A 17,571-nucleotide genomic window follows, 5' to 3' on the forward strand; every position below is an offset into this window, starting at 1 on the left:
CTAAGGAAAATACAAAGGCAAAGCATCAATCAATCAAAAAAGCAAAAATGGAGTAATTGAATGTCGATAACTTGAATTGATTTTGGTTTGAGTCAATTTGAATTGGGTAAATTTTAGGGTCAAAGTTCTTAGTTTGAGGTCTGGTTTTTTGATTGGATCATTTTGTACTCATGTCATTCAAGCTTGAATTGTTTTGTTTCTAGGCTGTTCTGGGTTTGGGTTGGATGGTTTTGAATTGGTGACATTTTTATCTTTAAATAATTTATTCAATTCAGATTAGGGTTGATCAAGTTTTGTTTTCGAAATTAAGTCGTAATTGAGCAAGAAACCAATACGAACTTGCATTGATCTTACTTGGAAATGGTGTATATATATTGGGTTTTGGATTTCATCAACTTTGGGGTCTTACATTTTCAGATTTTGGGTTTGATTAAAGCTATTATTTATTTGTAAGCCTTCTATTATTTTTTTTATTTTACTAAATACAAGACGGTCTGTTTTTGCTCACGGATAAAAACACCTACACTGACAATGTATTAAATATTCACCTTGTTTATTACGGAGTAAACTAAGAAGACAAGAACAACCTTTGTCTCTTACTCCTTATCCGACAACTCGATTTTGATTCATCCGATGATAAAGCATTAATCTTGTTCACAACTATATTCAAAGATTGTTTTAGAGTGCTTGAAACACCCTCTCTATTATCACTCTCATTGCAAAGGATCAAATTGCTTTTGGTTCTTCCACCAACGCTTGAAATTTCAGCTTCCACAATGCTAAGCCTTAGCCCTTTGAGGACCCGGATGAGCTCCGAGAACACTTCCGGCCGATCATCGCAACAAATCGAAACCCTGATGAATGTCTTGTCTTCGGGAACATTATAATCGACAGACACTTCATCGGTTTCGGACGGTATAGCAAAAGCTTTGCCGATTTCCGTTGCTTTTCGTTTTAGATCCTTGACTTGCTCTATTGCACTTCCTAATAAGGCTGCCTTGTCCATCTGAACAATAAAGGGTCAAATTATGGTTTTAGTCCTACTACACATAAATCTAGTATTTAATCCTTAATACTTTAATTAGACATAGTTTGACCACACTTTACTTTTATAATTTCCTTGGTTAGTCCAAATAATTAAGACTTTCAAATTTTCTAGTCAAATGTTGATATGGATTCTTTTTAATGAAAAAAAGTGATAAAATAATATTTAGTCCTTAAATTTAGTAATATTTTTCAATTTGATCTCTACATATTTTTTTGTTCAAGCTAGTCCAAGAACTTCGGAACTTTTCCCATGTTGGTCTCTGAACTTAGATTTCATTAAGGTAATATGACGTGACAATTTGGGGCTTTGCCATGTCAATATCTAGAAATTTTAATATATATAATCTAAAAATACCAAAAAAATATTTAATTTTTTTTAAAATTAGGTGATAGTGTGGCACAATTTTAGAGTGCCATGTCATCATACCTTAATGAGATCCAAGTTCAAGGACTTAATTGAGAAAAGCTATCAAGTTCCAGATCTAGCGTAGACCAAAAAAAATTTCAAAAATCAAGCTGGAAAAAATTGTCAAGTTCAAAGATTAAATAAAAAAACTGTTCCAACACACAAAAAAGAGTGCATGTTAACATGATAAGTAAGGATTCTTTTTAAAAAAAAAGTTAATCAAGGATTATTTAGTAACTAACAGTATTATAAAAATAGAGGATCAAATTATGTCAAATTAAATATAGGGATTAAATTAAAAATTTGAGCATAATGAAGGGACCAAACTCATAATTTAACCACCAATTAAGAATTGATCTGAATATCATTCACAATGTAAAAGAAGGCGAATTTGGAGCAAACTACACACCTTATTAGACTTGGGAATCAATTTCCTCAAAGCTGTAAGCTGCGAGTTAATCCGATCCCTCCGACGCTTCTCGGCTTCACTATGGCTCTTGGAAGCCACCGTAGCTTTATCAGGTATCGCTGGGGAAGTAAACCCGTGGCAACGAACTGAGCTAGAAGCTGAGAAAAGAGGTTCCATTGGCCATGGAACCATGAAAGGAGGCTCATTGCTTATAGCAGCAGCATTGAAACCATCACAATTTGGAGGTTCAAGCAAGCTAAGAGGGTAACAATTCTCCATTTTCAGCTAACAATATAAAAAACCAACAATACCAAAATGCTCATCTTGGCCTTCTTATGGAGATGAGAAACACTGTTGGTTGAGCTAATAATGTGTGGTGACTGGTGTGATATTTTTTAACTTTTGATTGGTCAAATGAAAATAATGTGTTGCCCATTATTCGGTTGTCATTTCAATAAGGATATCAATTTGGGTTTAACCTTTTTTTTCTTTCTCTTTTTTTAGTTCACATTAAATTAAGAGTCGAACCGGATTGAATAGTTAAATAGGTAAATATTTTTTAGTATTTTTTTTGTTTTTTCGGGAAAGTGGGATAAATTATATCGGTATTGCTCAATTATTAATAATATTTTTTGGTTATTTAATTATGAAAAGTTACAAAATAGTCACTTAAAAATATTTTACTAATAGTTATGTGACTACTAGTGTTGTTTATCAACAAGCTAGAAATCTAGATTATGAAGCATCGAACTCTTGAGAGAATATTATATCATCGTACCTTAACATAATCCAAGTTTAGGGATCAAATTTTTAAAAAAATTATCAAATTTCAGAACTAATGTAAACTAAAAAAGAAGTTCAATAACTTAATTCGAAAAAATCACCAAGAATACAAAATTCGAACAAGAGATCTTACTTAAAAAAGTATCCAATGTTTTTCCACTCATCCAACAAAGGTTTGGAGTTTACTTTTTTTGAGTATTGATGGAGTATTAGAGGAGAAAGAGAATCATGGTTTGGCAAAGGCATTCAATACAATGAGTGTCAAAAAAAATATGGACAACAAAGAGAATTGTGCGGAAAATACATGTGGAAGAAATGAGATAATGATTTTTTTAGCCCTCTAATTTTATGAAAATATCATTTTAACCCCTCATTAAATTTTTTGTTTCTTTTAGTCTTTGAACTTGCATTCTTTGTCAAATCACCCAAAAATAGATGGAAAAAGTTAATATTTGTCAACTTTATTGATGTGACATACATAAGGATTATCATGTAGATAAAATGTCAAGATTTAATTAATTTTTTAAACATTAAAAAATTTAAAAAATATTTTATATTTTATACCTTTTAATAATTTTAATAATTTTTAAATTTTAAAAATAATTAAATGCTGACATGTCGACATGTCAACAAAATTAAAAAACATTAACTTTTCCATTCAATTTGAGGTATTTTGATAAATAAAAAAAAGGCAAATTTAAAGGCTAAAAAATGTGAAAATTTAAATTATGAGCTAAAATGACACTTTTATAAAATTAGAGGACTAAAGTCATTATACAAAAAATTTATTGTTGTTGCTTTTCAATCAAGAATTCATTGATATGTATTCAATTATTTCACTCCACGTTAATTTTGGGTTCAAATCATTTTAAGTTTTGTCAAATCAAACGTTTCCAAATTTAGATCATATCAAATTCTATTCATTTCTAGTTAAGTTCATTTCAAATTACTTGCACGAACCATTTTGAGTTTATCGTAAACATATTTGAACTATTATCTTTTTTATAGTTAAATCAAATTTGAGAATCTCGTATCGTATCATGTTTTACTTTCTTTCTTTTAGTTGATGCTTATCTATGAACTATTTTATCTTTTTCTTTGTTTTTTTTTTTTCAAAAGAATGAAAAAGATGTCATTGAACCCCACATTGAAGTGAAATGCCTCTCTTCAGCTTTCTTAGCTTGGGCAATATTTATGTCGATGCATTATTTGTAGTCTATAATGTAGAATTTTTAGTTAATATTGTGGGATAAATTTGTGAAATTTTGAATTATTAATCCTTAGTTCGAACGTAATTGAAGTGTCTCTAGATAAGATCGGATCGGAAATTTTATTATAAAATTTTCTTTTGAAAGAAAGAAAAAAAACCCTTATTTTTGTATTTTCCTAAGTTTTTTTTTTCTCCTCCTACATTATTTATCAAATTTTTATTATTTTTCTAAGAAGGAAAAAAAAATATAATTTTGGTGGCTTTGTTTGTCGTCTCTCACTTGATTCTCTATCCAATCATAGAGTGCATATAAGCAAACAAAGTGGGCTTAAATTACCATCACCAGTTTAGCCACAATGTAGGGACCTCTTCAATCACCATTCAAATTGTAAACTCATTAGATTGATATGAAATCTCATGACATTTGGATTTGTGTGGTGCCAATGATTTCTTTTTCTCCTTTCTTGTTTTACCTCAAATTAGTTGTGCAAACTCAACATCGAGTCACTCGAATCTAATGCAATCTAGTTTCATAATTAGATTTGACTTAAATAAAAAATATTCGAACTCAAAACGATTAGATATGGTTTGAAACTAGAAATTTTGAATAAAAAATTTAAGTGATTAGATCTTAGAATTGACACAAATCTAAAATAATTCGATCCATAATGACTTGACTCAAAACTAATTTAGCTCGCATAATTGACAGTGTTACCTCTTGATATTTGGATGGGGTGGTGCCATTGATTTCTTCTTCTTTTCACTTAAATTCATTCTCATTTAAACTTAGATAGAAATTGTACTTAATTAATTCATGTATAAATTTGCCCCAATCCAACTTGATCATAAAATGTCAACAATCGAATTTACCAACCCAAACATAAAAATGAATCAAACCTAGAATAACCCAATTAGAAGATGACCGAAGTTGTAATCGAGCATAGTACCAAAATACTAGCAAGGTTGAGCTTGATTCTAATTCAATGCTTGATATTTGGCTTGAACTCAATCGAACATCAATTTTTGAGTTCGAGCGCCACTCAAGATTTAATTGAGTTCTTTGAGCTCAAGCTCAATCAAAACTTATCTATTTATTTTTGTACTCAAGCTCAATTAAGCTAATTCATATCCAAACTTAAGCTCTTTATAATAAGGGTAAAAATTATATTTTGATAATATAAAAATATATATTTAAATGAAAAGCTCAATTAGGTTTGGTGGCCATTCAAATAGAGTATTACAATGCTAAAACTCACTTCAACTGATAGCTCGAGCAGTTCAAGCTCGAGTTCTTCTCAATAATTACCGAATTGAATTCAACTTTGATTGGAAAATCCAAATGACTCAAATCAAAAACTAACTCGATGACAAAATGATCCAATCCAAAATTAATCTAGGACACTCAAGCCTTGTTTAATAAACCATTGAAAAAATTAAATTAGCTAAAATCAATATTTTCAGTGATTTAATTTAAGCATTTTGATAATCCAAATTAAAAAAAAACAATTGATAAAAAACTACTTATCACTTATGGAATTTTCTCAATTATTTTTATTCTCTTAGCATCCTATAAACATTTTGTCTTTAAAATTATTATTTATCAAATAATTTAATTACATTTCTTACTTAATTTTAAGTGCTGGTATATTTTTTAATTTACAAATAATATTAAAAATAGACCTCTATTTTAATTTATTTATTTTTAATATTTTATTATATATCAATAGGATATTTATCAATCCCGTCCTTATTTGGAAGTCTAAAAACTCTACTGTGTTAGTTGACAGGTCTACTTCTCCCCCCAATGGACGTCGGCAAGGAACACAATGAAAATACGCGAAGACATAAGTTCATGCTCCAAAATGGATTTAGTCGCGAAGTGTTTCGTCCAGCAATTTAATGCATGGAAGCCGCCCTCTCAGCTGCTAAACAGTGGTAAAAATAATGAACTTCAAATTTCAAAACTTAGATTCATTTGAAATAATAACTTCCGTTTTATTATTTTATAATATGGTATCATAATGTAATTTATGTTATATAAAAATTAAATATATAATACTATGATATCTATCTATTAAACATATATTTAAATCTTTAAAAAAATATAACTGTTTAATATATATTAGAAATTAAATATCATCAAATTTAAATATATTTAAATTAAATATTTACAAATATAAATAAATTTCGAATATATATATATATATATATATATTTAAATTTAGTTGAGTTTAGACAATAATGCATGTTGTTGAGATCATCCAAACCACTCAATTCAAATTCGATTGAATACAAACCGAGCCATAGACAACACCATGTCTAAATGTATAGAGTGACTCGCTAACAAAACATATAATTCTTACAGCATTATTTTAGAAGTACTAAGGAAACCGTTGTATTAAAAACTGATTACGTTTTATCATTTTATCTAAAAATAAGTAAATTAATTAAATTAAAAGAAAATTAATTATTTTGTTAAAAATAATTTTATCTATTTTTACTGTTAAAACTAATAGATATGCCACGTGTACTTCATTTTAGTCTTCTAACATATAGAGACCAATTTTTAATAGATAATACATATATATGGACTAATTTGCATTTTTTTAGAATAAGAAGTACTTTTACTAATATCAAATCAATTTGCAAGGGATAAAAATGACATGGAAATGTATCATTTCATATATATACTCAGATCAATTCGGAAATGGAAAGGAAATAATAAAAATACAAATATTCATGAAACCCTTAGACTACCCTTTCTCTAATCTCTAGTATATTAGCAGCCAAAAAATGCCTCTTTTGCTACCACCAAAAAGAAGAAAAATAATGAGGGCAAACTACAAAATCATTATCACATCCCTCCAAAATAAAAAAATAAAAAAAAAAAACACTAAAATAGCATATTATTCCAAATTGATAAGAACTACGGTTTTTTCTCCTAAAAATAGAATCTTCAATAAAAAACAAACCATGTTCTTAAGGCTTAATAGCTGCCCATTGGTGGCATACCAAAAGCAGGCATCGAAGGCGGCATTCCCATTCCTCCCATGGGTGGTGGTGGTGGAGCAAAACCTCCTCCCATTCCAGGCATTGGTGGTGCAGGTAAGGCTAGAGGTAGCAACTGAGCATACATGTTCTGCAATGAACAAAGGCCATTTATTATAATCCGAGGAAGGGCAAACTGGTAAAGTTGTCGCTTCAATTTTTCTTAGTAAAATTTTACCTGTTGTGCAATCACTTCCTTCTCTTCTTGCTCTTTGGCTTTTACTTCCTTTTGAGCCTCGATTTTATCCTTGATAAGTTCATCGACTTTGCCGGTATATTCGCGGATAAACTGGAGAAATACAGGACTCAAATAAGGTTCCAACACAATGTATCCAAAATAAGAAACAATTGAAACCAAATGGGCATAAAATGAGAAGTATGAATCAAAGCAATCACCTGCAACAGATACGGGAATGCAAAGTCAATCATATTGTGAATCCAGGCTAGCTCGAGAACGACATCTGCTCGAAGTAAGTCATAACAAACAAAGAGGCATGATGCAAAGCATTCCTTCTTACCCTGTAAAATGAATATCGACGATGAAATTATATCCAATTTAAACAAGAAGCAACAATACCGTGACAATAGAAGAAGATAAACTTCATTTTCCATGTAATCCGGCACAGTTAACAAGCAGAACAGACCAGACTAACATAATAGGTCTACCGGTTGAACGAGAAGGTCTAACACAATACTTAGGGATGAGATTGGGTACCTGTTCAATAAAGTAAACAAGTAACTCCTCGGCAAGTTCACGTTCACCAGACTGTGAAGCTGTTTCCATTGCATCTTTGTAATGGTTGTCTTTCTTTGACAATGCAATGGACTGCTTCCATCTGCCAGCCTTCTTGTAAATGTATGCAGCAACTCGCCTCATCTCCAGCAGCTCATGTTTCTCGATCTGCTCAAGCAATTTGGAAACAAATCAGAAACCGACCTAACAGCAAACAAAAACACAACTAACAGTACTTCACCTTTTGTGCAAGGCCAATCTGATCAAAGTTATCATGCAAGTCAATAGATTCTCTCAATCTATCGTAATCTTCTTCCTCTACATAAATCTCATTCAACGCCTCATTTACTGCTGACACATTGTTGCTCTGAACAGCAACCATGTAAGGCTTCACAAGTCGCAGATGACCCGCCTGAAATAACCAACCCAAAATGCATTAAAATAATGCTTAAGCAAGTCAATAGTCTTTATATCAAAATTCGATCATTTTCATCCAAATTCAAACCTTTCTCATAATATCAACAACACGAGTGTGGTCCACACGAAGTGCGAGCACGTTCAACATATCATTTATGAGATCAGGGTGTTCTTGCAAGTAGAAGTGGACAGCCTTGTAATATAGCTCAACACTAGCAACTTTGACTATAATGTCTTTGAACTGCATATGATCCCATGCTTCGGGAGAGTGGTTCATCACGGTAGTTGCAGCATTGTCAAACTCGTCGTATTGAATGTATAAATAGGTAAGTTCCGTCCAGTGCTGCTGTTCATCACAAGCTCTTATCAGCTTGGGAATGTTGAGACGAGTAGAGAACAATTTAATGTGCTCCATAAGCTTCTCGGGACGGTATCTGGCATACAAAACTCCCAGTTCAGTAAAGATCCCCATATGTGCACGTTCCAGTCCTAAACCACTCTCCATAAGAGAGATCAACTCATTGAAGCATCCTCTGTTCTGATAGTATTCGCTAACTTCTTCCAAGTCGTCCACCTAAAAAATCAACAAACACAACGGTCAAAATCATCGTGGACAGTCATACACACATATTACATACTTTCTTGTTCCAAAAATTTGTGATTCATATGAAAGTAAACTCACCTGTATGATGATGTTAAGACCACATATCTGTGCCAATCGGAATTCTTCTGCATCAACACAAGCAAAGCAAACCTCCTTCCATGTCTTTGCACTGTTTGCTTTTCGTGCTGCATCAACAGCACCTTGGAATTGTTTAAGTCTCACCAGTGTAACAGCCAATTTGGCCCAGTTAGATATAAACGCAAATATTATTTTTGCAGCTTCGTATAGGGCTTCATCGAACAAGCGGTCACCAACATTTTGAAGATTAGCAACATTTGGCATGAGAATGAATTCTTCAATTTCGCCAAGTCTATCAATCTTTGCATAGGCATAAATAAGTTCACCATCCACCTTGGGCTCCTTGACCTTCTGCCTAACCATCAGAAGATACCTCACCAAATCAGGGTAGACATCAGCATCCTCGGAAGCTCGGATAACATCAAGGAACTGGGTAGCATCATCCGCGCGAATAAAAGATTCAATGGCATCGCTCACCAGCCCCTCCCTCAGTTGTGCCTTTGCAACCTGACTCCAAACAGCATCTTCTTCAACTCGGAATGCGAATTCCACAGCCCGATCAATGCTTCTGATATTGTCCAATAAAACATTGACGGCCTGCACGTTTAAGTTGAACTTTTTGAAGATTGCAAAAGCTTCTTCATACAGTTGGGCTTCAACGGCCACTTCTCCAACAGCAGGTCCGTCAAAATTATCCAACCTATTGATATAATCCATAACCCTAGATGGATCTGCCTTAATCGCCGTCAAAATAAGAAGATTCTGTAGATTGAAGTTCCCACTGAATGCAGAGTTTTGGAGTACAATCTTCTCAAGAAGCTCAATAAGTTCATGGGGCAGGTCAGCTGTCATAAAAGCTTTAACAGCTGCAGAGACTTGTTCGGGACTCTTGCTCTCTGGAAGAGCAGTCGATACAACCTGATCTATCAGCTGTCTTCTATATTCATTTTCGGGATTTAGAACCTTCTCCCAAAGATCACCATCCATCCTTTCAACAACATACCTGTGATCAAAGGGTGATGGACAATTAAGCCACTTTAAAAACATAGGATGCATGATCAACCTATCAGAAATAAACTAAATAATTACATACCTAGCCTGCAATTTAAACAAGGAGTTCTTATTTGTGACGTTTATAAGTTCATCGTCACATTGTCCTCTTCGGTATGCTACAACAGCCAGGGTGGGATCACGCTTCTCACAGTACTTACCAACAACCCGAGAATCATAGTAAGGGTTGGTAGTGAGGAAGTGCTCTGGATTGTTATTGCTGTCAATGATTATTTTACCCAGAGCATTGTGGACATGCACATCTTGGCTTCCCTCACTCACAAGATGCTCCAAGAACTGTGTTAGTAAACGAAGTCGATTTCTGGAAATCACATGCCGAAAAATTAGAATCACAGAGTAATACAGGTGGCAACAAGGACAAGAAATGCCGAAAAAAATTCACCTCTTCTCACATTCCTCCACAAGAGGCTCAACAGGAAGCAAAGAACGGACAGACAGAATGAGACCCTTTATAAAGTCTTCAGGACATTCATCATCTAGCAACTGGCCCACTACCAAAGGAGCATTCCCTGGGTTCACCTATCAAAAGAAGCAAACAAGTTCTCAATTACTTGAGCTCAAATTGAAGTCATATAGTATGCCACTAAATAGATAAATACGTAGAAATATCACAAACCTTCTGAACATAACCTTCAATGTAACGGAGCATATTATTTGTGTAGAGGTAGTGAGTGAGATCCGGAACAAACCCAAATCGATCACAAACATTAATCAATGGCCTAGCATCCGGAAGTTTGGCCTCCATCAAGAAGTTCTTTGTCTTTTCGGCATCATAAAAGTTTGATTCCCTGGTCACGCGCTCAACCTCCTTTATTTGTCCGGTTTTAGCAGCTGCCTCAATGTACTTAAAGTGTATATCAGGGTCCTCACTGTCCCATAATCAGAAATAAACATCTTAGTAAGCTTAGAAATGACTATGCTCTAAGCAATCAAGTGAAGGAAACCAAATTTGCTAAATAACTTACCTTGAGCTCAAATATGAGCCCAGGAAAAAGTACAATCCTTCATACGACTTAAACTGCTCAAAAAGTTTTATGCAAGCATCAACACCCAACTGTTCACAATACTCCTTCGCAACCTGCACAGACACAGAACTTAGCATTTGCAATCTCTAAAAGAATTAGAGTACAATCAGACAACATCCCTTACCTGCACAATTATTTGAAGGTTGCCTCTAAGATTAACCAGTAGGAGGTCCTTCATGCACTCCAAAGCCCATTCACGTGAAAGAGTACCAAAAAACTCAACAAGTGACTGTAAACGGAAGTCTGGTTAAAAACATGTCACAAGCTTCTATAGTCTCTAATTTTATCAAGAGATAAAGATAGTGGACATCATTGTACCTGTGGCTCAATAGCATGTGTATTCACAATGACACGTTTAATATCTGGCAACTCAGAGTAATGCTGCAGAAAAGGCATTACATTTAATCAAGGATATCAATATACTGTTAAAGCAGTATAGAAAATCAGACATAATGCAACAAGTACTAGTTTTAACAAGATACCTGCAGAGCTCGGATATACAGACCAGCTTTCTCACAAAGCTGAGCAATTCGGGGACGATCATAGTGACTGAACATTCCATTTGCTAAAATGGCATCAGCAACATTTGGAAAAGTTACTAGATTGATTTCCAAGACCTGTAGAGAAAAGATTGTTATTAAACTAAGTACATTATTTCAAGAAAGAAGGAAAATATAAAACAAAATTAGACTAGCTTAACAAGCAGCATTCAAAGAAATAACCTTTGTTTGGAGAAAAGCATGCTCTGGTAGATTTGGTTTCAAAACATCCAATAGAAATGCAGTAGCTTCCCTTATCAAGTTCCTCTGAAAATAAAGAAAGAAATCCAAAGAAAACAAATATCATGTGTTCGTCAGGAAAAGATTTTAAATTTCACAAACAATTCTATAAGCAGCAGACCTGAAGGAAAAGATCAGTAATGGTGTTGTAATCAACCGGACAGCCTCCCTCCATTTGAGACATCATCAATGCAAAATTAACAGCTCCCTGCAAGTAAAACAAGTGATAACTCATCCACTGCCAAAAAGATTTTTAGTAAATGAAAATTACACACATTCAATCCAGTCGAAAGGTTCATAATACTAACATCTTTCAGTAGGCAAACAATAAAAATGTTTTTCTACTCAGAAAACAGAACAATCATAAAAATTGACTTAATAGGCTTTAATAAGGAGATTTAGCACATATTGCTCATATGATTTGACATGCTTCAACACCTCAAACAATAAAAAGTAGAGAAAACAGAAACAAACCTGTGGATCTGTACGGAGAATTGTTTGCAAAAGGAACAAGTAGTCAGGAGTGTACCCAACCTGAGGAAAACAATTCAGTCATGAATATTTGACGCATACAATAACTGAAATATAAAGAACAAGCAGGAGAAATACTTGACCCCACCCCACCCACAAAAAAATTTATGCTGTGAAAAAGGAGATCAGATATCATCACTCCAGAAAATGCCAAAAAATATTGTAGTAATCACCTGCTTTGAGTAAATCAAGATCTTGTCAAACTCCCTACGTTCAGCAAAAGCAGCAACAACTTTTGGAGTTGCCCTTGCTTTAATATATATTTTCAGTGCAAGATCATTATCCACAGTCTACAACAAAAACGAAGCTGTAATTAGAATACGGCAAAAAAAGTGTCAAATCATTTCCAATTTTCTTGAAGTTTAAATTCAGATAAAACTGAATAAATTACTGATAGACTACTATTCCAGTGGGTAAAAAATCAAACCTTCACAAGGTCACCCAATTCTTCACTGCATTCCAATTTATCTTCAGCCAACCAATTCTCCAGAAGGTTCTTCTTGTTTTGGTTTACCACAAGCCGAGATAGTTCCAATGACTCAAACGCATTGAGCTTCCCCCTTGTTAGAAGGATACTAAAGTACTGCAACAGTGGTGCAGTCTGCCCAGCTTGCACGGGAACACTCTGCAGAAATCAAGTAATGGATTCTGCTTTAGATAAAATGAACAGAATAGTACACAATAACAAGTATCTAAATGATAAAGAAAGCAAAACGAAACCTGAAACTTGGCAACCGTATCAGGAGTGCGAAGGATCCCTTGTGGAGACTCTGCAGCAAGCTCAGCAGCTTCTTTATACTTAGTTTGAGCAAACAACTCTTGAAAACGTTGGACAACCTGAGAAATCCAAGATTACAGAGTCACCATTACTGTTAACAAAGGTGCAGCATCACTAACTCTAATCATGCAATAAGAAGACAATCAGAAAATAGGCCACTAAAGTAAATCAAGATACAAAAGCCAGCATGTTTTCAATCTCAGCATATCAGTGAGATTGAAGAAACCCCACATCCAAGAAGGAAGTTACCACAAAAGTATCCCCCCCCCCCCCCAAGTTAAAAAAAATTATTCCCTTGGATATTATTATCTGGCAACTAAAAATTGATAATGCAAACATTCACAAACAACACACCAGAAAATATACAAATCAGTTCACTTACCAAGTTCTCTGCACCAGGGAGGTTTCCTCTTTTAGCAAGACTGACAGCAAGCTCCAAGTTGTTCAACTGAAACAGCAAACAACCCAAAAGAATCATCAAGCTAGTATGTCTAGTTTACCAGAAAACAGAAAAGAAAAGGTACAAAAACATACTTGACCGCTAACAAATGGCACTAATGTTGCTTCATTTACAGTAGCCAGCAACACCTGACCTCGCCTGTTGATGGCATAAAACCCTCCAACTGCTGAAGCTTCAGAGGTTAAAAATATTGGATCTGGACTGATTCTATTTCTGTAAACAGCAGTCGCTGTCTCCAGATCATAAACGAACAGCAGCCCAAGTTTGGTGATAACATAAATCAAAGCATATTTGTGGGATATCTGCCAATTAACAGAAAATTGTTTCATTATTGGCACAAAAATAAACAATTTGCAAATAATGTAAACAAAATCTGAATCTAAAGATACCTGCATGGCGACAGGAAAATCATCTTGAAAATCTGGCGGGAAGAATAGATCTGCCTGTTTCTTAGAAAACGATGACTTACCTGCAAATATATATTCTGTTAGAAAATAGGATATATAATTGAGTGAAGGACACACAACAAAATATTATAGTTATTCAAGAATGGTTCATTCATTATTAAACACAAAACCCTTAAAAGTCTAAGTTGGAGTAGCCTTGGTTGTGATTAGAGCTTGAAATAAATACAAATTTAAGGTTTCTGAGCTAAAACCTAACATATACTGCAAAGTAGTGTCCCAACCAACTTAACTTGCCAGAACTCAAAGTACTTTCTGATTGTACTCTGAATTTTTTTATCATGTGAAAAGTTTATGGAAAACCTTTTTATTTCTTTTGTATTCATTTAAAAAATGCCTTCAGTAACCCCTCATATATAATGAGGAGATAGGAAACTGACCTGGCTGGGCACCCAGCTCAATTACATGCAACTTTGATGTAATCTGGCCAGCATTAAAACTCTTGGTGGCAAACGAAATAAGAATAGATGGATTCTCATTTCCTGGGACCTGCTCAGCAGAACCAAGCATATATGATAAGCCACTTGTTAGATCAGCATCTATAATATGTAGTGAATAAAGTATAAGAAATGCCCTTACCTTAAATTGTGCAAATGAAGCAGCATGTGCTTCAAGAGCTTGGCTACGCTGCTGATCCACAGAGAAAAGTTGCATGTTCCCCTTGACCAATTGTGGCCTCTAAATGAAACAAGACATGTAGGGTAAAATCAGAATTTTATAGTGGCAACAGAGGTGGTTTTCGAAAGAGAGAATTTCTTCATAGTAACGACTATGCAAGGAACAACATTTCCAACAATAGAGAGACAGAATGGGGAAAAGAGAGAACTAAAAAGGGGTGCAAGGGATGCAAGCCCAAAATGACACCACAAGAGACAAGATAAATCAATAAACTAATTCACACAGTTCACTTCGGCGGTTTCAACCATAGGAAACATAGCAAACAAAGCAGCATGAAGAACATTTTAGGCTCATTTAGCTTAGCAAAATATTTTGAATATGTTACTTCAAATGTCACAGTTTTCAAATTCCAAAACATTAATACAAATGAAGCAACTTCCTCTTCAATGCAAAAATAATCACCTTTAGAAAGCACTAATAGGCAAACATACCTCAGGTACACCAGGGGCAATTCCAATCAAAACCAACCACTTCTCTGAAGGGTCACATTTATAGTTTATTATCTGATTGTTTGCTAAATTAGCTGTTCTCTCAAACATCTTAACTGGCTCAGATTCACCTGCCAGGGGTAAGATGCAAGGAGGAACATAAAGTCAAAGAAATTTTATACAATGGATATGAGAACATTCAAAAAAGATGAATTCTAAGAACTGAAGAAAGTACAACTGTCTATGATACTAGAAAAGACACCAGAATAACATCTAACCTTCAATCGACCAATGATACACAGAGGTCTGTGTGACCAAGCCAAGCAGTTTTGGGCTAATCCATTTCCAAAATACAACCTGAACATGAACCAAGGCCAGTTTGCTAAGCTCAGCAATCAAGTACGCTATTAACAATCACTGAAAAACAATGAATATACTATGGACAGAAAATGGAAGCATTGCAAGAAATAATAATAATAAAACAGCAGATAAGTTTCACCTGTTCAGGCATCTGATGTGATTTGATTTTTGCTTTCTGCTCTATGTTAAATATTTGCAAGTGATCTTGAGTCGTTCCTGGTAGTTGAGCTATAAAAGCAATGCCAAAGCTAATGAGCATAAACAATAGATAAATAACAATATCAAAGGATACGAAAATAATAATAGCATTAAAAGATATTGAATTTTTCTCCATTAAAAATACTATCTTTACAAGTATGCCAAGCACCTCATGACTGGCAATTCAAGCGTAGTTTCCATATCTCATTGGACAGAATCAAAGCAAATTCTGCAGTAGGAAGAAACTTAAATGCACTGAGCACCACCGAGTGATGCTAACGAGCTTATCCAGGAAAATTAAACAAAAATGTAGTGCAATCGAAGAAACCTGAGCAATTTATCCATAAAACAGTAGAGTAGAAAAGTTTTAACAACTAAGAAACACTATAGCTCACAAACCCTATAAATCTGTAAGCAGGATCCTTACAGTTAACTGGCAGGACATTCATTTGTTCATATCAGAAACCAAAAAGAAAGTAGGAAACCAACAACCACAAGTATTAAGTGAAATTTCAAACAAGTTTCCACTGAAAAAACTCTCTAACATAACTAGATTCTCAATCAGCCAAAGACCAAACGAACAACATAAGGAAAAAGTCCAACAAGACCAAAGAGAATGGACATATCAGATTTGCATCCTTCGAATCCATAACACAATCTATTAAAAGATAACATTCACGTAATCCAATAATAGTAACTAACTGCTGATAGTAACAAAAATCAACCTTTCAAGGCAAGGATTCTAGAATTTGGATTCATAAGAGCAGAGTCCGCCGTAATAGGCCGTCTCAGCGGCTGCATCGGCATGTTCATGTCTATGATAACAACACTGTTTTGTGGTGCCGTTTCCCTCACACAAATATACTTCTCAGATTCCATAGTTACATTCGTGAACGTGATGAATTGAGGACTAATGCCAATGCTTGGCAACTGCAAAAGAAAAAAATGGCATCTTTTCAGATCACTCGAAATTCTCACTATCTTTCAAATACATAAAACACAAAGTTCCGAGCAGATCTAAGCAGATTCTACAACCATTCAACCTAACGAGATTCAAGGAAGTATTCGTTCAAGCTTAATGAATAAAAACCTAATATTCGCTATATAATTCAGATTAATTTGCTGAAAAAAGAATCCATCGAATCGAAACGAAGAGTGAGTGAAACGAGAAGACTTACAGTTAAGACCTCTTTCATGGCGATTGGAGCGTTAGCGGCCGCCATGGTGGCTCGGATCGACAAATCAAGAGCAGATCTTACGGCTGAGATTGAATATTTTTGAAAGCTTGCCACTGAGAAAGAAAAAGAGGAAAAAAAATATAAAGAAACTATACTAAGAGATCTGAACCAGAGATTTCAAAATAGAACAGTTGAAAAATCTTGGAGATTGAATTTTGTTGAAGAAATGAGGAAAAGAAGAGAGAAAGAAGCAGATAGAGAGAGATCAAATATACGGCACTCGATAAAAATATATTATATAGTAATCTTATTTTCTTAGTTAAAATAAATTATTAATAAAATTATATTACACCACCACTATTTAGGGATAATATATTTTTTGACCCTAAGTTTGGTAATTAAATCTATTTTTGTACATGTACTTTTTTTTTATTTATTTATTTTGGTACTTGAATTTAACAATTAAATTCATTTTGGTACATAAAATTAGATCCCGTCAAAGACTTGATGATGTGACGTGTGTTTTTGAAACATGACTAGATTGGTCGCCTTGACTAACTGGATTGAGAACCGATCGTTATGTTAACCCAAATAAAGGGATTAAATCGATTAAGTTAAAAATTGCTCAAAACAGATAAAAATCGAAAAGTATGATAAAAATTGATAAATGAACAAGTGGAGTCTTGACTTAAATGAAACGGTATTTAAAATCGTTATGAAAGACCTATTTGGCACGAGTTTGAATCGTGTTACCCCATTTATTACCCCTAATATTGTATAAAAAAATTTATTAAAGTAAAATTCTTTAATTAATTAACTTTTATTAAATTAAATAATTACTAATTTATTTTTTCAATTTTTGTAAAAAAGTAATAAAATTAATATT

General features: G+C 33.8%; 2 protein-coding genes across 2 annotated transcripts; both read right to left on the reverse strand.

Moving 5' to 3' along the window:
* Positions 1-439: 439 nt before the first annotated feature.
* LOC108464711 (transcription factor bHLH51) lies at positions 440-2,290 on the reverse strand. The gene is made up of 2 exons (XM_017765005.2): positions 1,863-2,290; positions 440-1,006 (listed from the first exon to the last, which is right to left on the reverse strand). Exons 1-2 carry the CDS (start codon positions 2,139-2,141, stop codon positions 569-571), a joined length of 717 nt encoding a protein of 238 aa, XP_017620494.1. The 5' UTR covers positions 2,142-2,290; the 3' UTR covers positions 440-568.
* Positions 2,291-6,514: 4,224 nt separating this feature from the next.
* On the reverse strand, positions 6,515-16,996 carry LOC108466939 (clathrin heavy chain 1). Its single transcript, XM_017767321.2, has 30 exons — positions 16,686-16,996; positions 16,233-16,437; positions 15,449-15,537; positions 15,228-15,306; positions 14,953-15,080; positions 14,423-14,521; positions 14,224-14,332; positions 13,769-13,848; positions 13,454-13,681; positions 13,302-13,367; positions 12,862-12,978; positions 12,569-12,766; positions 12,315-12,431; positions 12,085-12,144; positions 11,732-11,818; positions 11,554-11,637; positions 11,314-11,448; positions 11,150-11,212; positions 10,956-11,060; positions 10,772-10,884; positions 10,423-10,675; positions 10,189-10,325; positions 9,829-10,107; positions 8,736-9,738; positions 8,142-8,627; positions 7,878-8,048; positions 7,619-7,804; positions 7,300-7,422; positions 7,082-7,192; positions 6,515-6,994 (listed from the first exon to the last, which is right to left on the reverse strand). The coding sequence occupies exons 1-30, from the start codon at positions 16,728-16,730 to the stop codon at positions 6,842-6,844; spliced, it is 5,109 nt and encodes a 1,702-aa protein (XP_017622810.1). The 5' UTR covers positions 16,731-16,996; the 3' UTR covers positions 6,515-6,841.
* Positions 16,997-17,571: the final 575 nt, after the last annotated feature.

This window comes from Gossypium arboreum, chromosome 10, assembly GCF_025698485.1.
Source record: "Gossypium arboreum isolate Shixiya-1 chromosome 10, ASM2569848v2, whole genome shotgun sequence".
Classification (NCBI taxonomy): Eukaryota; Viridiplantae; Streptophyta; class Magnoliopsida; order Malvales; family Malvaceae; genus Gossypium; species Gossypium arboreum.